Raw genomic sequence first — 27,866 nt, 5'->3', positions numbered from 1 at the left:
GGTTATCTGTAAAGCATCCAGGAAAAGCACAGCAAAGTTCTCAGTGGCCTTCATCAGAAGGGTCTCATTGGCCCGACAAGTCACCTGAGCATGCCTTGACTGGAAGATAGAAGGGGAGGGCCACAGATACTCAGTGTAGAGTATGTCAGAGTTCATCTGCTTAGAGGAAGCCTGCAGTCAGATCTCTATCAGACTCCACACAGCCTCCCCACAAGCTAGGGAGTTTTCTCCCTTCATATCTTGCCTTTCTCATGAGTTATTCCCCAGGTATCAGTTTTGTGTAAGCCTCATCTTAGGTTCTGCAGATAATGAAGAGAAATTGTTTTCAAGGCTTGCCCTTCAAGATTCACATACAGATCATTTTCTCACTAGCCTTTTGTTGATTGCTGCAGCCTACATCGAGTGTGTGTGTGTGTGTGTGTGTGTGTGTGTGTGTGTGTGTGTGTGTGTCTGAGTGTGTGTATTTTTCCCTCCCTCAGAACAGGCTTCTACAACAGTGTCGTAGCCCAGGCTACCCCTGAGTGCTGGGATCTTAGCTGTTTACTACCACACCTACCTGCCTTGTTCTGAATTCTTTTACTATCTTAGATGCAAACTGTCCTGAGTAGGACACAGAGCAGTCCTACAGCATTCTTGATCGTGTCTTCTCTGGTAGGGCATGTGTCGTCTCCACGGTCATTTTTATAACTTTCCTGTGACCTGAAAAAACTTTGCAAACTATTAGACACAGAAACACTTAACCCTTTTAAGTACCCAAAGTATAAGGAACTGACTCAAGCTTCAGGAAGTAGTTGTGAGGACAGTGTGGCAGGAAATGACAGAAAACCTGAAAACGGAACTGAAGCAGCTGCTCGGTTACTTGCCCTGAAGTGGCAGCCGCTGGAGGGGGCAACGGGTGTGGACGCGAAGAGCCAGAGTTTTAGCAACAAGGAAAGGTGGGTGCTCTGAACTGGGGGGGAGGGGGTGCAGGGAAGTGTGGAAGAGAAATCTACCAAGCACTTAGTCCTTGTTAAGGGAGGTCTTTGCTAACAGGTGCTGAACCTTTGACGGCCATAAGGACTGCGTACAATGGTTGACAATGAGCATCTGAGGATGGGAACAAGGAAATGGCCCGGGGAACATGATTGATCACACAGCTAGGATCCTAGGCCCAGCCAAGTGTGCCCTGGGTTCTGTCGATGATCTGTGCAGCCCACTCTGAAGGACTGGCTGCCCCTGTGTGCTAAGCTGAAGGAGACCCACAGAAGATGAAGACAAAGTGTGTCTTTGTATGGCCTAGCAGGGACACAAACGCACACGAAAAATGTAAGGGGACAGGATTTAGCCACCAATGGACACTGGTGCTGAGCCAAGTGCTTGAGGAGCCAAATGCAAACATGGTTGTTCAGCTGGGGTAACTTTCTGTGTTGGTGGGAATCCCAGAGTGTTACACAAGGAGTTTCGGATCAGCCATGTTAACCCCTTCATTATTTAACATTGGGGAACAAAATCACGACAATCAGTGATTTGCCCAAGGAAGTTAATACTGATGGACTGTTTAGTCTGGTCTGGCTAAGTAGTGTATATACTGTGTCACGTGACAGGCAGGGGTCCCACAGGGACTGTCAGATCACTGCAGTGCCCATGGATCTCATGACTATCGATGCCATACGTCAGCCCTGTCATCAGGCATTGGATGTGCCTGGCGTTCATTGTCTGTCTCCAGCTTCCGACTTTAAGTTAGCAACTTTCTTGATTAGTGATCAACAGTACAAGCATAGTAAGTTATTTTGCTCTTAAAAATGAGTGTGAGAGGTCGATGGGAGAGATGGGCTGAGACCTGGTGAAACAGGACAAGATGAGATGGTCAGACCTCACTGCTTCCTTGTTGTTCGTGCATATATCTGACTTCTCCTTTCCAGTTTCCTTCTGTTGCAAAGTAGCCTGAGAGTCAGGACATGTCAAAGAGAGGCCATAAGGATGTGGGTCATAGGTCCTCTTTACCTGCCCTACCCCCTATTAGTAGCTATTACCAACTGGGGAAGGCACAAGTACTATTAGTGGCTCACAGTGACTCTAGCCACGGTAACTTACCACTTCTCTGGTTGTTCCTCACCGAATCTTTATTTAGCCTGACTACCTCAGATTTCTTCACGGCTGATCTTCTAGAGGTTATTATAAAATGTGGGCAAGAATGGATGCTTCCAGGTGGATATAGAAAGTGGAGACTTGGGGCCTAGATGGGTAGAGCCTGGGGGATGAGTGGATGACGATGTCTCCTTCAGAGAGTAGTGAGCACCAGGAAGTTCTTTGGTGGTGGTGGTGGAGGCACCTGACAAAGAAGGATGGGAAGAGTCAGGAAATTCCAAAGGCTACCAGGGCAGATGGGTGTTGTCCCTTGTTACCTCTCCTCAGAAACCCACAGTGTGACTGGACAGTTATTTCTCACACGCCTCTGGCAAGACTCAGTAAAACACGGGTATCTAGTGGAACAATAATTGGCACCCGATCAAACTAGCTTTCTCCCGGAACTTCTGTAACATTTACTTAGTTGGTAAATCTCACACAGTGTTTCAAAAAGAGGGACCCATTACATGCTCTGTTTGAATACGTATGTCTTTAAATATAGTTGAACAACATTTAATTAATAAAAATAAAGCCTGGGTATTTTCTTTCTTAGAAAACAGAGGATTCCCTTTCCTTAATGCTTCCCCATGCATCAGCTAGTGTGGGTAGTTCAACCAGTTGTCCCACTGATGACCCACAGCTGTACAGTGACTATGGGACAGCGTTCCACAGACAGGGTGAACATGTTTCAATGTAGCTAAGCAGATTATAGACAGGAGGGACACTGGACTCATTTATGTCCTGACAGCAAGAAAGGAAACTGTGGAGAAGTCTGATTGAACTGCCAGAGCAATCCTGAGGTCACCCCTACAAGCTGTGAACATAGTGAACAATCTCAGCACTTTGACAGAGGTTGTCTTGTGTTACCTATGCCTGTACTGACTTCTCTCCAGATGCCGGTGGGATTGGACCATACTGATTTATCTTAAGATCAATGAGATAGAGCAAAAGGAAACATTCCATTGCTCACGTAGTCAACTTCAGCATCCTTACCAACCTTCCTCTCAACTTTTCTTTCATTCCTAATTATTTCCATCATCTGTTACCCTCAGATGTGGAAGTCTGTAGTGGGGCACAATGTATCGGTTTCCGTGGAGACCCAGGGTGATGACTGGGACACAGACCCTGACTTTGTGGTAAGTATGAAGCAGCCTTGCTTGCACAGGAGCGTCTCAGCCACTCTGAGTTTTGAATGAGCTCGGAGAGAACTGTCTGAGCTTAAGACAGTCTTTGTGGTGGGGTGGATTGGCAGAACCATTAGCTTTCTTTAGTAGGAATGCATGATAGCTGGCGTTGAGCATAGAAAGGGATAGGCGTGGGTCATTTGAGAGCGACATTGAAGGACTGGGTCACTCCATCCTGAAATTGAGGATCAGTTTAATCTGGGACCCCTGTGGCCTATGATCCATGATTTGAGATGTCATGGGAGATGGAAAGAAGAAAGGATGGGTGATTCAGAGTAAGCAAGGACATGTCAAGGATCACTGGTTTAATTTTAATTTTCATATGGCTTTGAGATGAGATAAATGCAGGCGTGAGTGAGAGTAAAGACCGAAGCACCTAATACAGGGGACAGAGAGAGTGTGTCAATTGCCAGGCTCCCTGAAACGGCACATTTCTCGCTGACACAGTTGCATGCTGTCTTTTGTAGAATGACATCTCTGAGAAGGAACAACGGTGGGGAGCCAAGACCATTGAGGGCTCTGGACGCACAGAGCATATCAAGTAGGTGCCAAAGGGCCCAGCCTGGGGGAAAGTGTATTTAATGAAGAGCTGATGGAGAACCTGCAGGCTGGGGGTTCGGGCTGCAGAAAGGAAACAGCCATGGCTGTTAATCTTTGTATTTATTTATTTTTCTAGAATCTGTGTGCTCCTAGTATCCTCTGTCTTCATGTGTTCTCACTTTATCTCTCTCGTCATCTACGTATTGTTATGTGTCTTTTAAATATAACAGCTCTGTCACTTTGGAGGTGGGGGGCAGGGCTCATTGTACTAATTATCTCCCTTTAATCAGACATCAGGCAGCAGAGAAGTGGGCCTAGATGCTGAACTTCTATCATGCCATCTGTCTGTCTGTCATATATCTACCTATCATCTATCATCTATCTAAAATCTGTAAATTATGTATCAAATGCCATTCCATCTGAACTTTTACAAAAGCTTGGAACATGTGTGGGGTGACAGCCAATGTGCTAAGAAGACTTCAGTGCTGGGTGTGGTTGTACACACCTTTAATGGCAGCACTCAGGAGGCAGAAGCAAGCAAATCTCTGACTTCAAGGCCAGCCTGGTCTACATGGTGAGTTTCAGGCCAGCCAGGGCTACATAATGAGAAGGCATCAATAAAATGTCAAGGAAAGGAAGTCCTGCATAAATGGTATATTGAGGACAATATCAGCTCTCATCCTGGTACAGAGACTTGAGACACAGATTCACATTTGACTACATGATAGAAATTGGGAACAATTAATATTAGTGTAAAGAAACATGGCATTTGGAGAAACTGATAACTAAAACCATTTTGGAAATGATGTTTAATCTTCAAGCAACTTTTTTTTTTCTGAAAAAAAAAATGATATGGCAATGTAGCCCAAGTAGTAGAGTTTTGCCTAGTATGCATGAAGTCTTGTTTGTTCCCAAATTAATTAGATATGCTTGTGATTCTAGCACTGCATGGATTATAATGTGTTAGTGATTAACCCTGAGTTGTCAGTAATGCATTGGTGTTTCATTAAGGGAAGAAATAAAAGCACATCTCCTTGTCTAACCAAGAGAGAGTCTAGACCTGAATTTTCTACTTCACATGTTCTGTGTCTCTCTTCCTCTGTCTGTCTGCTGTATGTGTCTGAATCTGTTAAACTGATTAAAGGCTGGATTTTTAATCTGTCCCCATGTCGCTGTGTCTTTTATATGACAGTTGTGTGGCTGTACGTCTGGTGCCCGTACCTCTCTACAAAAAACTCTGCTCTGTCTTTATTGAACAGCACAGAAAGCATCATACGGGGGAAGGAATGATGGATACTTAACAAAAATCTTTAACAGAGTTTTACAAGCAATAAAGTCACTGGCTCCAACTGACCCAGATAACAAGTATTACTGTTGATCAACCAATATCCATAAATGGTTGCTTTTGACCTTTCTGGTAGATTTTAGGAAGTCGCTTTCAACTTCTGCCTTTGCTGTTTTTGGCAAATGATATACTTAATTACTTTGGGTGAAGGGCATAGAAGACTAACTTAAGATGGCAGCCGTGCATCACCGTCAGTTATAAGAACTGACCGAGAACGTTTGGTTGTTCCATTGTTCTCTTGAAGGCAGGTTTAATAGGCTATCAGCCTTAAGTGGGAAGTGGTTTTACCATGCATTATCAACCTTGGTTACGAGGTCCAGCAAAAGATTCGATAGCTTAGGATGTAGGGGGTGTTTTTAGAATTTTGCATCACCACAATACATGAGACTGTCTCAGAAGGAGAGAAGTAAATACGGACATGTCTAGGGTTTTCTATGGAATCTTGTACTCGGTGACTGAGAGATTCGCACAGCTTGTCCATAGACGAGGATTGTCTAACCAGGACTGTTGGATTTGGGTAGCACCAGGCTGCCATGTTTTAGGAGAAAGGCAAATATAGTGGATGATACAGTAAGGGTGAAAGTCAGAAAGTCATGCATCGACACTATGAAACTTGGCAAGATGAAGACAATTTTCTGCTCCATTCCCAACTCCTCCTCCCACACTGTGACAATATTTTAGACTCGTTTCCCCCTATGCGGCAGCCATAGACTTAGGAAACTTGGCACACATTTATGTAGATCAGGAATGTTACTGAACACAGTGCAGACATAAATGGTTTGACATAGATAGCAATACTAAATATTTTTTATTTTATTTATTTTTATATGTATGAGTCTTTTGCCAGTACGTATGTTTATATACCATGTGTGGTTCTGTTGCCCATGGCACAGCCCTCTGGAGCTGGAGTTACAGATTGTTGTGAGCCACCTTCTAGGTGCTGGGGATCGAACCCAGGACCTCTGGAAGGGCAGCTGGTGCTTTTAACCCCTTAGCCATCACTCCAGCCCCAAGTGAATGCTACTCTTAAACAAGTCAAGCAGCTCTGGAAAGTATGTAGAGTGACGAAGAACTTGAACAGAGCTTTTGAGAAGCTTCTGTGAGAGCTCTCAGGTCAAAGTGCTTATCTGAGTGAACCCTCATGCTCTGGTGTTCAGGGAAGTGCGGAGATAAGAGAGCACTCCCATGGTGCTTTCCCTCCCAGGGCTACATCTTGTGTTAGATAGGAGTAGGGCATTTTAAGCACCACTTCTGCCGGTGGGAAGAGCATGTGTTCCTAGCTTTGTCATTACCAGGGGTGTGAGCTTAGTCACAGCTAATGTCTTAGTAGCCCATCGTATTAATGCGTGGGGATGATGACAGCTACCCTTGAGGTTCATGTTTAGAATTCATTTAATAGTACACGTGAGTGACTGCTGGACCTTACCACTGCTTAGCATTTTGGTTCTATCTATAGGCTGTTAATATAGGCGAGCTTTATCCAATTTCCATCCCCCAGACCCAACACCAGCGTACAACGGCTGATACCTTCCTTCTTCCTAAATGGTTTTCACTTTGGCTGTCTTGCATACTACTGTGCACATCACTTTGACACTGAAGTGCCTCTGCATATTTCCTTGTTAACCTAACTGGATCTATACTCATTCTAGTAAATTCCACAAAAGCTCACTCCATTCCTAGTTGTTAAAGCCTTCAAGGTGCAAAAGCTTGGACCCTGCTGGGAATGGGCTAGGTGACCTTGGACAAATCTTTTCTCCGTTAGATAAAATAGCCCTCCAGGGGGGCATTTCAATATAAAGTCTGTAATATTCTTCACATGGTCCCACTAAGCCACCCTTCATGGTCAAGTGGAAATCACCAAGACCCTGGGAGTGGAGGGGAAACTGGAGAGGAGAGTTCTTGCCAGACTGAGCTGACTCAAAACAGGAAAAGGAAGTGACTGTTTCTTGGTAGACGTGATACCCAGCCCTCCCCCCACACACACCACCACCACCACCACCACCACCACCGTGTTTCTTTTTAGGTCAGCTTTGAATAAATTTAGTCTGGAGATGGCTTTCTAATTCAGAGACTAGCTTAAGTGATTCTACCATCTCTAATCAGTTGTATAGAGAAATGGCCCCATTGTCAAGGGCTATTACATTCTGTCCTCTCCATGTTTGTCTATGCCCGCCTTCTTCACTAGGAAGGGATCCTTACTACCCTCAGACAGAATCCTTAAACTCCCTGTGGGAGAGCACAAATGCTTTCGTCTGCTCTTTTTCTATTATCAAATGTGTTACAGATGAATACTTCCGTGTAATAAAATATAACTGAATGAAAAGCAATGAGGAAAAAGAAGTTACAAGCACAATTTTTATTTTATAATCAACAGATACAGGATCACCGTGTAAGACTGGTTTTCATGTTTCTAAAGTCAGACCTTTGATTTTTATCCTATTTCGTTGTGGAAAAGAGCAGCTCCCGGGCTGCTCTGTGATCCATTCTGTGGGCAGCATTACACTGGACAAGCCCGCTGGTGTGTCCTGAAGGCTTTAGGTTAGGACTCACTGAGAGATAGCTGTACCTGCCTCAGAGGCTCGGCCAATATTTGTGTCCTACCATTTTGCACCAAGTGGAAATGAAGAGTAGCACAGGTCAGTGAGTCCTGAACCAGAATGGCGAGGTCCAGGGACTGGTGCCGGCTCTGCTATGCCAGCATCCAGGGACAGTAAAGAGAATAATTTCACCACTCTGCCACTATTTACCCATGTGACTGGAGATAATAGTGCTGGCCCTCCTTACCTCGCAGGGTTGCCCCGTGAAGAGCCACGGCTATACCATGAGGACAATAGGTCTCATTGAGTTGTGACTTGCCCGGTAGTCATGCATGTCTGTTATAGATGATGTTGTTCTGATAGCCCAGGAATGTAAGGTGTTCATTCTTGCTTTTAACAATTTGTTTAAAGACATAGACATAATATAGACAAATAATTTGAATTCGGTCTGAATCTGTGGGCTAAGTGCCTAGCCACTATGTCATGTCGTTTTTAATATAATCATAATTTGTCATGTCCACAACTCTCTTTTTGAAATGGAATGTGAATTCCCATGATCAACTGGTCTCTTTCCCTAAGACTGCTCTTCTCTTTAAAGCCTTGAAGTACGTTACAGTTTGGCTTTCACAGGGCACCATACTCACTGCATAGGCATGGACGTCTTTAGGAGTACAGAAAAGCTGTCATTCATTCATTTAACACATCCTATTGAAAAGGTCAGTGTTGTTAATGTGTCTTAATTATAAACCACTCGTTCAGTGAATTTTGACAACACAAGGAACCACCAATACAGTGAGGACATAGAAGATTTGAGTTACTACTGACTGTCCTGCGTGTCTCCATAGCCAGTGCCCCTTGTTGCACACGCAAACGCTGACTTACTCTCCTTCAGTGTAGGATAGTTAGTTGGTTTTCTCTAAAGTTTCAGTGAATGAGTAACAAAGACTGTTCTCCTCCTTTGTGCTGGTTTTCTTTTTTTTTTTTTTTTTTAAGATTTTATTTATTTTATGTGAGTACCCTGTCACTCTCTTCAGACACACCAGAAGAGGGAATCAGATCGTGTTGCAGATGGTTGTGAGCCACCACGTGGTTGCTGGGAATTGAACTCAGGACCTCTGGAAGAGCAGTCAGTGCTCTTAACCGCTGAGCCACCTCTCCATCCCCTGTGCTGGTTTTCTTTATTCAGTCTGTTTTTGAACTCTAGCTAGAGCATTGTATATGTTGGCCTTTTATTTCTTGTTATTGTTAAATGGTATCCATCGTGTAGCTGCATCACCATTTATTACATTACTCATTGTTCTATCGCTAGATATCAAAACCTATTACAAACACATCATGAGCGTTTGAGCACAACTCTCTCCTTTGACAGATGCTGTTTTTATTTTTCCCAAGGTATACTTAAAGATCTAAGGCTTATTCATGCACTCAGTGTGTGTTTACCTCTTGAGAAACTGTCAACCTGTTTCCTAAAGGAAATTTACCGTAGTTTATTTCTACCAGAAATGCATGGGTTCCACACGCCCCCCTTGTCAACGCTTGTTATTGTTGGTAGTTTGAATGTTAGCCGCTCCGTGGGTATGCGGTGATGTTAACTTGTATTTCTTGAGGGAGTAAGTTTTATTAAGCATTTTTCATGTGCCATCCATGTTTCTTCATCTATCTTCTTTCTGAAATGTCTGTTCAAATATTTCCTTACCTTTGTAAAGTAGTTATCTTTTTATTGAGTTCCCTGTCTATTTTAGAAACAGATCTTTTGTAAGTTGTGTATTTTATAAATATTTTATCTAAGAGTAATGATTGCTCTTTTAATTTTATAGTAGTATTATTTCAAAGGCACAAGATTTTAATTCTGATGAAGTCTAATTTATATAAAAAGATTATTTTTTCATTAGTGGGTTTTGGGTTTATTTGTTTTGCTTTTTTGTTTGTCTAATAAAGTTTACCTCAGAGCTGTGAAGATTATCTCTAACATTTGGCTCAATTTAAAATTTTATTTTTTAAATATTTGCAAGCAGCGTGAGGTTGAGACTAAGGTTCTTCTCTATGGATATCCAGTTGCCAAGCACAATCCAAACTCTATCCTCTTCCCACTGACCTAGCGGGTTTCTTTGACCTTCTGTGTGGTTGACTGCTGGACTCTGTTCTGCTTGTGAAGCAATGTGTTTGCCCTGACAGCATATACCGGAGTGCAGTGGTTGCTGTGGTTGCCAGTTGAGAGTTTGACTGGGAGTCCACTGGAGATGTGGGTCATTTAGGAGGCTGATAAACACGTATTGAGTTTTCCAATCTATAGACCTGAGACGCTCCTCTACTTACTTAGATCTTCTTTGAGTCATTTTTTTTCCAGAAGTATTGTTCACTGTTCAAGTCTTAATTCATATTTTGTTAAATGTATCCTAAAATATTTCATGCTATGTCATGAATATGACTTACTTTTAACTTCTTGTGTTCAAATGTCTGGCAGCTGGCAGATAGAAATGCAATCGACTCTGATATATGATCGCCTCATGTCCTGTTATCTTAGTAGCTCTGGGAGCTTCTTTGTGGATTATTTGGGCTTTTCCAAACCTGTGATCTTACTGTTTGTGAATAAAGATTTTATAGTCAGAAGCGCTGAGCTCTCTGCCTGTATTCCTCCTGTTTTCACGTTTGAAGCCCTGAACTCTGCTAGGGTTGCTTGCTCTGTCAATACAAGTCATCTGAAGACTTGAAGCAGAGACAGTGTGTCAAAGCCTCTTAGGTATGACACTTGCTACCCTGAATGTCTTCCTGTATCCTTTCTATCTGTCTCCATACATGAGATCTTTCGCAATACTTCACAGTCAATACTGTTTAATTGATATTCACCGAGTAAAATGATTACTTATTAAGAACCACTTGGGATGGATCAGCTATATGGTAAAGAAATTTGTAAGAGGTTGGATTTTCAATTGGCTGCGGCTACAGAGACCTATAATCCTAGCACTTGGAGGCGATGGGCAGGTTGAGAGTTCAAGTTCATCCTTGGCTACACAAGGAGTGAGAAGCCATCCTGGTTGGAAGGGACTGCTTCTCAGAAAAGGAAAACAAAGGAAGTAAAATACTTTGTACTTTTTTTGGTCTGCAACATTTTCATTCAAATAAGGTCATCTGTTGTTGGTACAATCCTCTGACTGGCATGCTGCAACTCACTAGGGGGGATTTGCATATTTTCTTAATTGAAAATGTTTGTTCCCAGCCCCCCCCCTTTTTTTTCTCACTTGAATTCCTCAGTTGGGAAGCTCACACAGCCATTCAGAAGCTCCTGGGGCCTGGTCCTTTTCAGACCCCGGCAGCCCTGAAGCTGTTGAGCTGTCACTAGATCTTTGCTTTCCCTGCTGCCCATGGATGGGGTCAGGTGAGGCCTGGGAACATGGGGTGCTGCCAGCACGGGGATCAAGTTCATCTGATTCCTAGCCAGCTCTCTAAAATTAACTGCGGCTAAAGCTGAAAGGCTTTTAAAAGACTTCAGTGACATTATCCTGCTAGACCAGCAGATGGGTCTAATCTTCCATGAAAGGAGGTCTCTCCTGTGACACGACTACTCCCCCTGTAACCAGTTTCTGCTGGGCCTGAGCTAGTGGAGTCCCAGGACAATAACTACCCCGAGACCCTTGCTTACTGCAGAAAGCTGGGTCTCCAAAGTTTAGAGATCTCTTGCTTAGATATTTCTATGGTCCTTGCAAAGTTTCCAAATTTGTGAATCCTTGCTGTCATTTGTTGGTACAGTTGCCAAGGTGTCAACTCATGTCTTCGGGCTACACAGCCTGTGGCTGTCTACCCTCTTGGGCCTTGCAGCCTCCATGGTGGTAAAGATGAAAATGAGCTTAAAGTAAACAAGGGGCGTGGGTGTCCTTTGCCGCCTCCAGTGTCCTGTGCTCTCAGAGGCAGAATCCCGGTCTCGATTTTGGGAACTTGAAATTGTTCTAACAAATAATGATAAGTGAGTGGGCTTTGTTTCTGTTTGTTATTCCCAGAAATTATCAGGCTTAGGTTGGAGCATGTTAATGCTTGACAATAAATAAATAAGCAAGCAAACACACACACACACACACACACACACACACACACACACACACACACAAATACTAATGAATTTACCCCAAACTGCGTTTTTATAAGCATCAGTTTTAATGGCTTCCATTACATTATCGAAAGGTAGCATTTCAATTTTCTAAGCTATTTTCTAAGAACTGGGCATATGGATTGGTTGGTTTTCTATTATCTGTAATGTTTCAACCATTAGACATTAAACTTTGCCATATTTAAGGCTATTGGGGGGGCCCACTCTTAGCCCAGGAATGTGTAGGTTGAAAGCTATTTGCATATCTTTACATTTCTTGAGACAGACTACCTCATTGGTTAAAGGCAGGTCTTTTCTCAGAGAACAAGCAATAACCTCTCAGTTGTTAGCATAGAGGTATCGCTTGCCCTTTGATACACAAGGCTATGTTAGTGAGAAAGATAACAGGAGCTTGGCTTCTAGAGAGTGTAAATGAGACTACGTTGTGTCAACCTCTTACTCCTGTCAACTGATATATTCAGGGCACTCAGAGTTTTGTAAAAAGATTTCCATTTTCTGAGAAGCAGCCTGTTGGCCTCCCTGATTGAGAGGAGTCTCAGCTGTGTGGTTACTTGCAGCATCCACCAGCTGAGGAACAAAGTGTCCGAGGAGCATGACATTCTCAAGAAGAGAGAGCTGGAGTCGGGGCCTAAAGCCTCCCATGGCTATGGGGGTCGGTTTGGAGTGGAAAGAGACCGGATGGACAAGGTGAGTAGAAAGGGAGAAAGCTACTTTAAAAAAAAATAATGGAAAACAAATTGACTCAATCGTTTGTACTCTAAAATTTATTTTAAATATGTTGTCCATGAGGTCCTTGGGCTTTAACGCAGAATGTCTTTGTGATGTTTGTATCTTTTTTTTCTCCTTTTTTTCCCACTTAACACCCAAGATATAGAAAAGAGCCAAGACATTATAATAGCTGGCCTGTTTTACCTCCTGGTATACTGTGACCCCTTATGATGGTTGGTTTTGTCACAATCTGGAACCACCTAAGAAAAGAGCATCAGGGAAGGATTGTCTAGATTAGGTTGATCTGTGGGCAAGTCTGTTGGGGATTGTCTTAATTGCTTTAATTGATATAAGAAGCCCACTGTGGGCAGCACCACTCTTTAGATCTGTGTTGTATAAATGTAGGGACAGCGAGCTGAACAGTTAGCAAACATGCATTCTCTTTTCTCTTGGTTATGGATTTGACTGGTTTCTTCAAGTCCCTACCTTGACTTCCCCAAGATGTATGATCCTAACCTGGAATTGTAGTCAAATGAAAACTTTCTCCTTTAAAGTTTCTTTTGGAAGGGTGTTTTAATTATAGCAACAAAACAAAAACTAGGCCACACTTAGACTGAGAAAGCAGGGAGCTTTAGTGAAGGAAGGATAGGCTATAGAATCATTTGTTGCCTTTAGATGCTGTCTGTATTGCAGCATCTCATAATTTTCTTTACTACAGCCATTCTCAACCTGTGGGTTGAAACTCCTTTGGGATTTGCATATCAGGTATTCTGCAGATCAGATATTTACATTACAATTTATAACAGTAGCAAAATTACAGTTACAGTATTGCAACAAAATAATTTTATGGCTGGAGGTCACCACAACATGAGAAACTGAATTAAAGGGTCACATTGTTAGGAAGGTTGAGAACTGCTGTTTTACTGAATTATGTGGTTATTTGTGTATGCATGCTATATACATGTGTCATGTACTGTACATGTATATGTGCATGTGTGTGGGGGGGCACTGCGTGTGCACAAGGAGAGGCCACAGCAGGATGTCAAATGATGTCCTGTACAGCTCTCTGCCTTGGCCCCTTGAGATGGGATCTCCCACTGAGTGTGAAGCTCATTACTTCTGCTAGGCTGACTGGGAAGAGAACTCCCAGAATCCACCCATCTTGACCTCCTCATACAGGCTTTTTTGTGGATGCTGGAGATTTGATCTTAGATTGTCATGTTTGAGAAGCAAGGATGCTGACCTACTGAGCCCCTCAACCCTTTAGTAATCTTTTATAGACACATTGGAAAATTTAGAATTCACTTCTACACTTGTCCAGGCCAGTAAAGTCTAGGACAAAGATACCTGGTTGATGGAGTGAAGATGTGAGCTGTGGTATCTAGTCAGTGCCCTCTGATGTGCCCAAGCTTTGCTCATTCGGGGCTCTGTCTGAGCTCTCCTCTCCCTTCTGTTCTGACTTTCTCTTCTCTGTCTTCTGCCTTCCGGTACATTCCTGGAGGTTTCTGAGCAATGGCTCTCAAGTGCCGTTATCCCCCAGTGGTTCCTTGGTACCCTGCCAGAGGCTACAGATCTGACCCAGAATGGAATTTTTTGTATCCTGACATCCATTGACCATCTCTAGCTATTCCTTAAGGTCATTCTGATCTTTCACTCACCCCACTCCTGATTTCCCTCAGAGTGCCGTGGGCCACGAGTATGTTGCTGAAGTGGAGAAACACTCGTCTCAGACTGATGCCGCCAAAGGCTTTGGGGGCAAATATGGAGTTGAGAGGGACCGGGCAGACAAGGTAGGTGACAGCTTTCTCCCTCTACCACACTCCTTAACCACCCTAAAGTGTAGGCTCATGCTTCTCAGGTGACAGACAGGACAGCAGAGGCCCTCAGTGCCTGGTAATGGTCAGGTCTCGTGACCTCTCTCGGAAGTTTGCTAGTGCTGATTCTGGGGCTCCGTGCTGAACATCAGATCATTCACTCAGCAGGGTTTGGGTTGTAGTGCAGCTCAGGCCCAGCATAGGAGAGGCCCAGGGTTCATCAGCAGAGCATCATTTGGTCACTCATAGGCAAAGATTATTAAACTTGGAATAAGAATTCCTCAAGACATTAGCAGAGAGAAGAATGTCCAAATTAAGCAAACATGCCAGTCAATGAACTATGATGACAGTATTTTGAGAAATAAACAATAATCTATGTGGCTGGAGTGTTGCTAGAGGCTCCTGCGGACACAAGGGTAGTTTTAAAAACGAAAAACAGTACTAAGCGAGTACAGGTTGGTACAGTGGGAAGAGCAGGGCTGGTGGCTTTTTGATGCATTAAATTATACCTTATGATATCAGTCTGAATCCTCCTTCATGACACAGGTTGGTGTCTCATGTGAAAGGAGAAGGGAGATGGGGAGGGGAAGTGAGAGGAGTAGGAAGGAGAGGGACAGAGAGATAAAGAAGAGGTAGGGGGAGCGAGGAATATGGTAGGGAATCTTCACACCTGGATAAGAAGTGATGATGACAACAATGATGATATGATGATGTCACGTGATGATGGCGATGATGATTGCCAGCAGTTGTTAATTAGGTAGGACTGATTCCAAACTGCTAAGTGCTAGGAGAAAGCGTTAATTGTTTGAGAATTGTTAGTGCTAATTGTTTGGAGGAAATACAGCCAAAACAAAAATCAAGAAAATTCAAAAAATAAGCTGCAAAAACAAAAAACAGAAGAAAGAAAGAGCACAGAAGGCATGTTTAAAGTCAATAACGTCATGTGACCCATGTAAGATTCTATAAACGAGAGAGCATTTCTTGCTAAGTCTTGGCTTCTCCTGGTCCTCTTTGCTCAATCCCTGGTTGTTTAGCTGTTACTTGACAAGCACAGATTGCATCATCTAAGCAATCCATGTGTCCTGGAAGTTAACACTGAGGAAGTAGCTCCGTTTGGAAGCATGCTAGCCTGGGGTCAGGCACCACCTGTCACCTCATAAACCAGGCATGCGGTGCACACTAACACCCAGATAGAAGCAGGGGATTTGACTACTGCTAGCTCTTCTTCCATGGGTCCATTTTCCATCAAGTCAAGAATTATAGGATGAGAACTGATGCCGCCGACCACTCGTCAGATTCATGGAGGCTGAGATAGCACATGGCAGGCCAGGCCAGGGTTCCCCGCATAATGAACAGGCATGCATCTAGAGAGGCAGCATCATCTGCTCCCAAAGAGTCTGGGTTTACAGGCTTGATAACAGGCTGTGGAGCAAAGCTCGCCTCGATTCTCCTAGAATCTGTCTACATGTGATGCAGTTAGGGGTTGTGTCACTTTAAGTAACAACAAGGACCTGACTGGGTGAGCTCCTGGTGGGGACCTTTGAAATTGCAGAGAAGAAAACCCATAGACTCCACAGGGCCTCATTTTCAGTAGCCCACAGAGTCATGGAACTGGGGAGAAGTAGCCTCCTGGCACGGAGTTTGCCCAGCCAAACCTACCACTATCGGTGGCCCACAGTGGGTAAGGGGGAGGTTGACACAATGGCCAACCTGGTGGCCTGCTAGAGGGTGGGGAGGGGAACAGAAATGATGGGACTCCAGGACCCCTTTCCCTAACTATCTCCTTATCTAAGAATTAACTATATTCTGTCTTCTTTCAAGTTTAAAGTCATCCTTGACTACAGGGAGAATGTGAGGTCAGCTTCAGATATAGGGGAGCCAGACAAAGAGGGAGGGTAGGGGAGGGGGGAGGAGAGAGGAGAGGAGGGGAGGGGAGGGGAGGGGAGGGGAGAAGAAAGGAGAGAAGAGAAGAGACTAGTTAGTTCTGAAGATGCGAAATTGAGCCTTACTTAGAAACCCATAGTTACTAAGCAAATGGAGACACAGCTCCCAAGATATATTTGGTCTTGGAACCACCAGAATCAGTGTCTTAGAGCCCTGTGAGGCCATGCTGAGACCAGTATAGTTCAGCAGGAGTGAGATAAGGAACCTAGATGGACACTTAGCTTTTAGTTACAAGGTTGTGAGGCTCATTGACAGAAAATAAAAAGTGCGGATTCCTTGAGTAACTTAGTACAGATACTAAAGATACCTTGCTCTGTTTCCTTGTTGTATTATTCCAATGAGGAAAGATCACATTCCTCAATTTACTGTTGTGATGGGTAAGATTCATTTAATATTAAGTAAAGAGACCAGTGCTGAGCGACATTAAGGAACACCCAAAGCTAAACAACTATCAACGAGAAAATGGGATTGGATCTAGAATGGTCTAATGTCCAGAGACATGCTTACTGCTTTGTAACACTGTTTCTACTTTAAACTTGCAAGCCTTGCTGGGGGGGGGGGGGTCCCTAAAGCTGCCTCTGGGACTGAGAAGAAAGGAAGGCTAAGTAAGAGAGGGAGGAAGCAGAGTCTGGCTAATCATTTTGCTTTCCCTTCTCTCAGTCAGCGGTGGGCTTTGACTACAAAGGAGAGGTGGAGAAGCACGCATCTCAGAAAGGTAAGTGCCCAGAGCCAGTGGCCAACTTCTCAGCTATTTGTCACATTGTATCATTTCTTTCTGCTGTTTCTATGTTCTTCTTTCTGAAATATGTTTCTGGATCATTATTTTAGATATTATGAAAGAACTTCTGCCTCATCCCTCAACCCAGTCCTTGATTGTGGTTTTCATCATGTTTTTTCCCCCTTCATTATTTTGAAAATATTATTTCATTATTTGGGGTCTCTTGGGTCAGCCTAGTTATCATTCTTTATAGGTAATATATCTTTCTTTAAAAATAAAATAAAATAAAATAAAAAATAAAACTTAAGCCAGGCCTGATAGCACTGATCTTTAATCTTGGCTGCTTGGAAGACTGAGGCAAGGAAATTTCAAGTTCAAGGCCAGAATGGGCTACACAGTGAGAATAAGGTCACCATGGACAAGTTAGAGAGTCTTGTCCTCAAAATTAAAGGGGCGGGAGTGTAGATTGGTCACAGAGCATTTGGGAGGCCTTGACCTGCCCACCTCTGCCTTCCAGTGCTGGGATCAGAGGTGTGCACCCCATTGCCCAGCCCAATGGTTTTAAAGCTCTAACTCAGCTTGTCTAATTTTATTAATGGTTTATCTTTTCTAAAAATATATGAGATTTTGACTTTATTATTTTGCTTAATGTACTTATACTTAATGTAGGCTTCTTTTTTTTTTTTTTTTTTTTTTTTGCTTCTTAAGATAAAATTGTACACAGTTGATTTTGGCTCTCTTTTTAATACAGGTAATTTACACATTTCCCCCCACAACACAACTTATGCTGCACTCCACCAATTCTATGTATATTTCAATTTTTATTAAGTATAAAACATTTTCTAATTTTCCTGGTGAATTTTCATGTGTGTGTGTGTGTGTGTGTGTGTGTGTGTTCTAGTGTTTCCATTTAGTCTTAGAGAGTTGCAAACAATGTATTTTGATTATACTTTCCCTTCTCCCATTTCCACCTAGATCCTTCCTCATTTTCCCACCCACCCAACTTCATAATCTTTCTCTTTCATGGAACAAACCACTAAAACAATACCCCTTCAAAACAATACCCCCCCACCCTCAAAACACACATAACCATGGAATCCACCTTGTGTTAGCCAGATATTCTGAGCATGGGGTCTACAGTAGAGCTGAAAAAACATGTTTTTGTTTCTTATGCATTGAGAAATTTCTCCATATCATTTTATTGATGTTGGCCATGAATTTTATTTCGATCAGAAAATGATTTCCAGTATTTCAGTCTTTTGAATTTTATTAAGGGATAGCACATGGCTTTTGTGTGTGTGTGTGTGTGTGTGTGTGTGTGTGTGTGTGTGTGTGTGTGTGTGTGAAAGTATGTATATGAGTGTATGTATGAGTGTGTGTGTATGTCTGTATGAAAGTATGTATATGAGTGTGTGTATGAGTGTGTGTGTGTGTGTGTGTGTGTGTGTTCTATGTGCGTGGAGTCAAAGAATAGCTTGTATAATTGTGATATAGTGTTCTTAAGAGCCAGGCTTGATGATTAAAGTTATTTAGATCTTATATAACTTTATTGGTGATTCTTTTTGTTCGATAGGTTTAGTTTTTCAGCACTGGCTGTATATTTATCTGTTTGTCTTACTGTTGCTACCGGGCTTCGCTTCATGCATTTCGGTGCTGTTGATAGAGTGATGCCAGGGCACTTACTACTGGTGGACGGAGCTTCTCCTTATGGCACCTCACGGTGTCCTCTTTGTCTCTTCTGATACTTTCTTTCTTGAAGTCTACTCCATGTCGTGTTCATTCTGCCTTTCCTAGGCTGTTCTTCCTACATAGATATTTCTTGTGTGAACACACAAGCATGTATTTGCTCATGTGTGTAGAAGACAAAGGTCAGTGTTGCGAGTTTTCTTAATTGTTGTCCAACTTAACTCTTGAGACTGGGTCTCTCCCTGAACCTGGAGATCACATACTTGACAAAACCATCTCTGCCTCTCCAGCCTTCAAATCCCAGGCATGCACTCTCACATTTAGCTCAGATGCTTGAAACCCAAACCCAGGTCCTCATATTTGCACACATTGTGCTGCTGACCCATCTTCCAGCAACCGCCATGTTTGTATTTTCTGAGAACAGTATTTAAGTTAATTTCCTAGCTTCGAATTCCTGAGTCCTATATTGAAAACAAAAATACATTCCACAATTGAATACAGGACTAGAATTCCAAATGTCACTCATAAAATGTCCCCTTGACAAATATTGAACAGGCTACAAGACTCCCTTGACATTTCCTATATCTCCTTTTCAGATCCCACACCCCTCCCTCCCAGTCTGTGGATTTTACAGCCACAGATCCTAGGCCCTAATCCCTATTCCTTACATTTTGTCTTTAAAGCGCTTAGGGTTTCTGTGATTGGCTGCTCATGCTCACCGCCACACATACATAGCTCTGACTGTTTCTTCCTGGAGCCAGGATTCTTTCCTCCTCCCTCCCTCCTTCCCTCTTCCTCCTCTTCTTGTTCTTGTTCCTTTTCCCCCTTCTCTTCTTCCTCTTACTCCTTTCTGAGTTTCACTACTTAAAAAATTATTGTATTTGGCTGAGATTTCTCCGTTTGGATGAGAGAGGAGAAACAGCGCACACTCATATGCCTGCCTTTTATCACAGAGATCTCCTCTCCCACTCTCTCTATATAGCTGTGCCTTGAAGGAGGGAAAATACTGAGGTGCCCCTCTCGTTTGGGATGTTCATGTTAAATCAGCTCACCTCTATGTTGAAGTAGCTCGTCTCTATCCACGCCCGGAGCCCTTCCCTGACCTATCGCGCAGCACTCTTGCCCTCAGACTTCTCTTTCTAGCATTTTCCAGTGGGCCGTCCTCCCAGGCCTTCCCTGTCTATTTCAGATTACTCTCATGGCTTTGGTGGCCGCTACGGGGTAGAGAAGGATAAACGGGACAAAGCAGCTCTGGGATATGACTACAAGGGAGAGACGGAGAAGCACGAGTCTCAGCGAGGTAAGTTTGATTGGGAGGACGGAGGTCACTAGGTAGCACAGGGCCCTCTTTCCTTCTGTTTTGGAAACTGACCCAGAATACAGAGACAGAAAAGCAGAAGAGGAGAGTGAGGGGGATCAACAGGGATGGAATGGACGGCGGGGTTGGAAGTAGGGCACAAAAGGAGCAAGAAGGAAGGGAATGGACGAACTCGTAGCCAGACTGGGTGATGAGCAGAGGTGGCTTGGAGTGAGTCTCAGTCAGCCTCAGAGAGGACTGGGAGCTTTCTCCTGGGACACAGCAGGAATGGCTGAATGGCTTGCCTTGTTTTCTAATTTATTTCTTTGTATTTTGCCTTGGCAGCTATTACTTTTGTCTCTTGCCACCCCTTTTTCTTTCCTCCCCTGACCCTCAACACCCCAACCCTTCTTATTTTCTTCCCATCCTCCCTCTCTCTCTCTCTCTCTCTCTCTCTCTCTCTCTCTCTCTCTCTCTCTCTCTGACCTCTGACATTTCTTCTTTTTTCTTTGCCACCTTCCATGTTCTTGCCTCCCAATCCTTGCTGCTCTCTTCCCACCAATTCCCAGCATTCTAATCTCCTGTTTTCACACTCAGAATTTTCTTTCCTACAGATTATGCCAAGGGCTTTGGTGGTCAATATGGAATCCAGAAAGACAGAGTGGATAAGGTAAGCACAGGACACCATGGTCTCGAGAGCGTCTCTATGGTAAAGTGGGTACAAGGGAAGAGAGAAGCCAGAAGCAAAATGGAGCTCTTGGACGTGGGTCCTAAGTCTGGAGTGCTGGGCTTTAACATCTAAGGAGCATGGATTTCACACCCTGAGGTTTAAGTGAGAAGAGTGTAGGGTGGCTGAGAAGAAAGTTAGACACCAGGGAAACCAGACATGACGTTTCAGGCTTTTCTTAACCTGTCTTAAGTCTCTCCCTGATCCACACCACTCACTTGTGTGTCTCTTCCTGCATAAGCAAGGGCCATACTTCATTCTAGGTAACTGGGCTCAGGAACATAAGATTCTAAGTCCACTGGTCTTTCAAAGGGGAGCTGAGCCCACCAGTAGATTTCTTTACCCTTCTCTCTTCCAAGACACAATATTGGAGGCCCCAGTCCAACTGTTGCTTGCTTGTCAAATGCCTACAGATGCCTCCCAGGGTGGCCCCAGGCACTGGTCCTTTCTTATGGATGGCTACTCTCTCACTTCCTCACACTATGAACTCTGTTCTGCTTGCAGAGTGCTGTTGGCTTCAATGAAATGGAGGCCCCAACCACGGCATATAAGAAGACAACACCCATAGAAGCTGGTTAGTCTTCATTTCTCTGTGCCCTTCGACCTCCTTTCTTCTCTGGCTTCCTCTCCTCCCAGACTATCCCTTCTGTGTCCTTCGCTACTGAGATTAGCCAAGGAAACTGAGCTCCCTACTCTCACAGTTCCAGATTCTGTCTCCTAAAAGAGTCAGACCAACCCGGATGGCAAGAGGAGTGGCTTTAGGGAAGAAACGAGGGCCAGAGACACATAGGGAAGAGAGAGGAACTGCCTGGGAAAGACAGATAGAATAGACAGACCCTTGAGATGGAGACTAGGAGGGTAGTGGGTAGAGTTCTTGTTGTCGCCAAGCAAGCAACAGTTGGACTGGGGTCTCCAATATGGCACATGGATAGAAAAAGATGCTGGTTCAAGGACTCATAATTTTGAAAGGACAAATGGTCCTTTGCCACATGGAATCTGGGTTTCAGTACCCTAGGATCCCTAGGTCTTATTGCTCTCTCACTACCTCTGTGCTTCCCCTCCATGAGCCACCTCCTCATGTTCTTTCCTCCTACATATTTAACAGATCTCTCTCATCTCTACAAGTGCCATCCCCTCTCTCTCCACTCATGACCCAAGACGCCCTTAAATCTTCTTGTCTGTGTCTGCAGCTTCCAGTGGTGCCCGTGGGCTGAAGGCAAAATTCGAGTCCATGGCTGAGGAGAAGAGGAAGCGAGAAGAAGAAGAGAAGGCACAACAGATGGCCAGGCAGCAGCAAGAACGAAAGGCTATGGTGAAGATGAGCCGTGAAGCTCAGCAGCCATCCGTGCCTGTGGACGAGCCCGCAGCACCAGCCCCGTTGCCCAAGAAGATCTCCTCAGAGGTGAGTGCCTGGCTTGTACCTCGAGGGTCCAAGGTCTCTTTCCCAGACAGCATAGGTAGATGGATGGATGGATGGATGGATGGATGGATGGATGGATGGATGGACAGACGGACGGACGGACGGACAGACAGACAGACAGACAGACAGACAGACAGGGCAGATGTCTTTCTTACTGAATATACTTGTCTTTGCAAAGACTCAGTATGTGTGATTGGACCCATGTGGCAGAAAGTCAAGAAAAAACGACAAAGCCACCAAGATTTATAGTCTATCCCTGTTTAGAGTTTAACATGGTGGGTCACAGCTGCAACAGGTAGCTTTTGCCGCACCCGACTGAAGATAAAGGTGCCATCACCTTCAGTGTGGGACCCATCTTGAGGGGTGTGTTAGACTGGACTAGTAGAATGGAAGGGTGGTTCTTGGTAAGTACAAGAGAGAACATGGCAGGTAGATGTGGTTAGCGTAGCCACGTCTCCTTCTTCAGGTCTGGCCTCCAGCAGAGAGTCACCTACCACCACAGTCCGAGCCCGTGGGAGGCAGAAGAGAATACCCTGTGCCCTCCCTGCCCACGAGACAGCCTCCACCTCAGAATCCCCTCGAGGTGAGCAGAGCCCCGAGATTCTCTGTCCCCTCCTCATCTTCTCTCCTCTTAGGAAGGTGGTCAACCATACTTCTTTGCATGCTCCGGTTTTAGCTATGGAGTCCAACATTCTGGAATCTCCCCAGTCCTGGGCAAACTTGGGCAGCTGTTTCTCCTAGCCGTGTTATCCTAATAGTGTCCTTTGAGTTTGATGTTCTCCTGGTTTTCCAAAGACTCTGCCTTGCTTTCCACAGCCCTCCCTCCCCTCACACCTTGAGCTTCCCTCCTGTCCTTTCTGGGTGGGTGCTTTGCGAGGGCGCGTGTTTTAGGAGACTGGGGAGTAAGAACAGACTACTCCCAAGGAAAGGCTGCTAAACGGCAGGGAAGAAGTTGCTGGTGAGAGTATCAGCAACCTCTTTAAACCATTATTGAATCCTCCTGGTCCACCCTTCTCCCCTCAGGACAATGAGGAGCCCCCAGCTCTGCCCCCTAGGACTCCAGAAGGCCTCCAGGTGGTAGAAGAGCCAGTGTACGAAGCAGCACCCGAGCCCGAGCCTGAGCCCGAGCCTGACTATGAGGATGTTGGAGAGTTAGATCGGCCGGATGAGGAAGCAGAGGGAGACTATGAGGATGTGCTGGAGCCCGAGGACACCCCTTCTCTATCCTACCAGGCTGGTGAGTGGGATGAATGGGAAGGGGAAAGCAGTTCCCAAATGTGGTCAGTTTGGGGGCAGCAGAGGACTACGAGGAATCTCTCCCTCTGTTTACCTTCTTCACGCTGGTGTTTACATTTCTCATTACCCAGGACACTCAGCTGGGGCTGGCGGTGCAGGGATCTCTGCTGTAGCCCTTTATGATTACCAAGGAGGTAAGTTTGAAGCCACCTGAAGGGCCTGGTACTCCTGGTGGCCCATGATATGAAGGAGAAAGGGCGGGTTCTGAGGGTCAAGAAAGGACCCAGAAGACCCTGCCGGTCTTCCTTCCCCGAGGCTTAGAGTGGGCACAAGGAGTTCCTGTCTGACCATCCTAATGTCTCCTCCTCTTCCTCCCCAGAGGGAAGTGATGAGCTGTCCTTTGACCCAGATGATGTCATCACTGACATTGAGATGGTTGATGAAGGCTGGTGGCGGGGCCGATGTCATGGCCACTTTGGACTCTTTCCTGCAAACTATGTCAAGCTCCTCTGATGAGCTTGTCTTTTAACCCCTGGTGTTCGAAGTTGCTCTGGCCCCCTCTTCCCACTCCATGGTACTGCTGCAAGGACTTGACTGAACATCACGGGATGCCTAGAGCTCTAGCAGTCTGTCTTCTGCCTCTTTAAGAGCCTTAGGTGGAACTGCTCGAGGCAGGGGTGGGGCTGAGGGGTGGGGTTGAGGGGTGGGGTTGAGGTTTCCCTCTGTCCCTCTGTTTCCTCTCCTCCCTGGAGTAACTCATGGAATCATCTCGCAGCCCTGCCTCTTTCAACCACACCCCAGCTCTGCTGACCTCTCTCTAGAGTGTTGGGATTCCCTCACCCCGACCCTGAGTGCCAGCCTAGAGGGGAGGCTCTCACTGGGCTGCCTGATTCGCCCATGCTCTGCTTTTGCTCATTTTTCTTCTCTTAAGATACAAATTGGAACTGCCCTTCTGTTTAGTCCTAAAACTGAAAATAAAGCAAGACTGTGGCTTAGCTTTCTACTGGGTTAGTGGTGCTTTTAGTGCTGGGCTCTCTGGCCCTGACTCTCCATCCCTGTCCCACTCACACCTAGAAAACTCCCTCTAGTCTGGACTGTCACCGCCCAAACCCTGAGCCATGGAGGTCAGGAGCTGGGCCTTTTTATTTGTCCATATCTCAGCCCTAGTCCCAAATAGACAAACCTGTCACCGAGGGTCACACTCCATCACCGAGGGTCACTCTCCATCACCGAGGGTCACACTCAGTCACTGAGGGTCACGCTCCGTCACTGAGGGTCACACTCCATCACCGAGGGTCACACTCCATCACTGAGGGTCACACTCCATCACTGAGGGTCACTCTCCATCACTGAGGGTCACACTCCATCACTGAGGGTCACTCTCCATCACTGAGGGTCACACTCCATCACTGAGGGTCACACTCCGTCACTGAGGGTCACACTCCATCACCGAGGGTCACACTCCATCACCGAGGGTCACACTCCATCACCGAGGGTCACACTCCATCACCGAGGGTCACACTCCGTCACTGAGGGTCACACTCCATCACTGAGGGTCACACTCCGTCACTGAGGGTCACACTCCGTCACTGAGGGTCACACTCCGTCACTGAGGGTCACACTCCATCACCGAGGGTCACACTCCATCACCGAGGGTCACACTCAGTCACTGAGGGTCACACTCCATCACTGAGGGTCACACTCAGTCACTGAGGGTCACACTCCATCACCGAGGGTCACTCTCCGTCACTGAGGGTCACACTCCGTCACTGAGGGTCACACTCAGTCACTGAGGGTCACACTCCATCACTGAGGGTCACACTCCATCACTGAGGGTCACACTCCATCACTGAGGGTCACACTCCGTCACTGAGGGTCACACTCCATCACTGAGGGTCACACTCCATCACTGAGGGTCACACTCCATCACTGAGGGTCACACTCCGTCACTGAGGGTCACACTCCATCACTGAGGGTCACACTCCGTCACTGAGGGTCACACTCCATCACCGAGGGTCACACTCCATCACTGAGGGTCACACTCAGTCACCGAGGGTCACACTCCATCACTGAGGGTCACACTCCATCACTGAGGGTCACACTCCATCACTGAGGGTCACACTCCATCACTGAGGGTCACACTCCATCACTGAGGGTCACACTCAGTCACTGAGGGTCACACTCCATCACTGAGGGTCACACTCAGTCACTGAGGGTCACACTCAGTCACTGAGGGTCACACTCCATCACTGAGGGTCACACTCCATCACCGAGGGTCACACTCCGTCACTGAGGGTCACACTCTGTCACTGAGGGTCACACTCCGTCACTGAGGGTCACACTCAGTCACTGAGGGTCACACTCCATCACTGAGGGTCACACTCCATCACTGAGGGTCACACTCCATCACTGAGGGTCACACTCAGTCACTGAGGGTCACCCTCCATCACTGAGGGTCACACTCAGTCACTGAGGGTCACACTCAGTCACTGAGGGTCACACTCCGTCACTGAGGGTCACACTCCATCACTGAGGGTCACACTCCGTCACTGAGGGTCACACTCCATCACTGAGGGTCACACTCAGTCACTGAGGGTCACACTCCATCACCGAGGGTCACACTCCGTCACTGAGGGTCACACTCCATCACTGACGGTCACACTCAGTCACTGAGGGTCACGCTCTGTCACTGAGGGTCACACTCCATCACTGAGGGTCACTCTCCATCACTGAGGGTCACACTCCATCACTGAGGGTCACACTCCATCACTGAGGGTCACACTCCATCACTGAGGGTCACACTCAGTCACTGAGGGTCACACTCAGTCACTGAGGGTCACACTCCGTCACTGAGGGTCACACTCCATCACTGAGGGTCACACTCCATCACTGAGGGTCACACTCCATCACTGAGGGTCACACTCAGTCACCGAGGGTCACACTTCGTCACCGAGGGTCACGCTCCGTCACTGAGGGTCACACTCCGTCACTGACGGTCACACTCAGTCACTGAGGGTCACGCTCCGTCACTGAGGGTCACACTCCATCCCTGAGGGTCACACTCCATCACCGAGGGTCACACTCAGTCACTGAGGGTCACACTCTGTCACTGAGGGTCACTCTCTGTCACTGAGGGTCACGCTCCGTCACCGAGGGTCACGCTCCGTCACTGAGGGAAGCCAGAGCAGGGATTCAGAGCAAGAACTCAGAGGCAGAGACTGAAGCAGCAGACAGGGAGGAGTGCTGCTCACTGGCTGCTCCCTGTGGCTTGCTCAGCCTTCTTTCCTCTTATATACCCAGAACACCTACCAGGGGTGGTTACCATCCACAGTGGGCAGGCCTCCCCACATCAACCACTTACTTAACAAATGCCCTGCTTAAAGAATTGCCTATGGGGCACTTTATGGAGGCATTCTCTCAAATAAGATTCCTTCCTTACAGATAGGTTAGGTTTGTGTCAAGTTGACAAAACCCAACCAGGATACCTGTGAATGGCAGCAATGTGGAATAACAGGGTCGGGTGACATCCAGATTAAGGTAGTTCAGCCTCTGCTGGCTTTAACAGTTGTATGAGATTAGCTCCCTGCCTGTGAAAACCAGACTTTTTATATACTTGGTGTGTGTTTTTTCAGACTTTTATACACTTGATGTATGTGTGTGTATGTGTGTGTGTGTGTGTGTGTGTGTGTGTGTGTGTGTGTTCAGGTGCACACATGTGTGTTGGCTAGAGTGCAATGTTAACTGTCAATCCTGAAGAGTATGGTCTGCCTCTTGTTAAGCAGGATTTATGTTGGGTTTGAAGCTCATCAATCAGGCTTCGCTGGGAACCCCAGGGAGCCCCAAGGATCCTCTGTCCCTGCCTCCTCAGCATGGAGATTACTAGCAAAAGCTGCCACATCTGGTGTTTTACACAGGCTCTGGAGATCCAACTTCGCTTGGCTAAGTGAGCTGCCTCCCTGACTCCCAGGCAGATGGTGCTTCTCTAGGAAGAAGCACCAATTAGAGGGTTAGAAGTAGGAAGGGAAGGTTGCCTCTCCTCCCCTCCCCAACCTCCACACCCCACAAAAGACTAACACCAAAGGAGAACAAATTCAAGTGGGTTGAAGAGTGTCTAGGGGCTGTAGGAAGTCAAGGATTGCTGATCCCAGGACAACCGAATCCCATGTCCAGAAAGGGTAGATGAACAAAGTTCATGAGGCTTTTGTGTGGTCCGGAGCTGGAATAGGTAGAGCGAGATGAGGAAATCCATGCAGCCATGATGAGCAAAACATGAATCTCCAAGCAGGGATGAGAGAGGAGAAGTGGGCTTAACCAGCCCCAGCAATGACAGAGATGAGAGATTCTGGCGTATGATCCAAGTGGCCATCAGGGATTGAAATGGGGCCTCCTTGGTTGATATGATGGAGAAGCCAAAGCTCTTGGCAGTATTGGCATTGGTTTTAGTTCCCAACAGTGGAGGGGGCATCAATGGCTGAGACCACACTTGCCTGGGACCTCTTAGA

At 45.9% G+C, this 27,866-nt stretch overlaps 1 protein-coding gene across 2 annotated transcripts; it reads left to right on the top strand.

The window, feature by feature from the left end:
* Positions 1-904: 904 nt before the first annotated feature.
* Positions 905-24,365, top strand: Hcls1 (hematopoietic cell specific Lyn substrate 1). Of its 2 annotated transcripts, none has more exons than NM_001011898.1 (14): positions 905-935; positions 3,159-3,242; positions 3,758-3,831; positions 12,372-12,501; positions 14,202-14,312; positions 16,941-16,995; positions 19,874-19,984; positions 20,596-20,651; positions 21,213-21,282; positions 21,899-22,110; positions 22,595-22,711; positions 23,152-23,365; positions 23,496-23,558; positions 23,744-24,365. In NM_001011898.1, exons 2-14 carry the CDS (start codon positions 3,159-3,161, stop codon positions 23,875-23,877), a joined length of 1,431 nt encoding a protein of 476 aa, NP_001011898.1. In that variant the 5' UTR covers positions 905-935; the 3' UTR covers positions 23,878-24,365. The 2 variants fall into 2 exon arrangements, with proteins under 2 accessions (NP_001011898.1, XP_038944051.1); XM_039088123.2 differs by lacking the exon at positions 905-935 and adding an exon at positions 1,102-1,305.
* Positions 24,366-27,866: the final 3,501 nt, after the last annotated feature.

Source organism: Rattus norvegicus, chromosome 11, assembly GCF_036323735.1.
Source record: "Rattus norvegicus strain BN/NHsdMcwi chromosome 11, GRCr8, whole genome shotgun sequence".
Taxonomy (NCBI): domain Eukaryota; kingdom Metazoa; phylum Chordata; class Mammalia; order Rodentia; family Muridae; genus Rattus; species Rattus norvegicus.
This window is presented reverse-complemented; position numbering and strand designations above follow the sequence as displayed.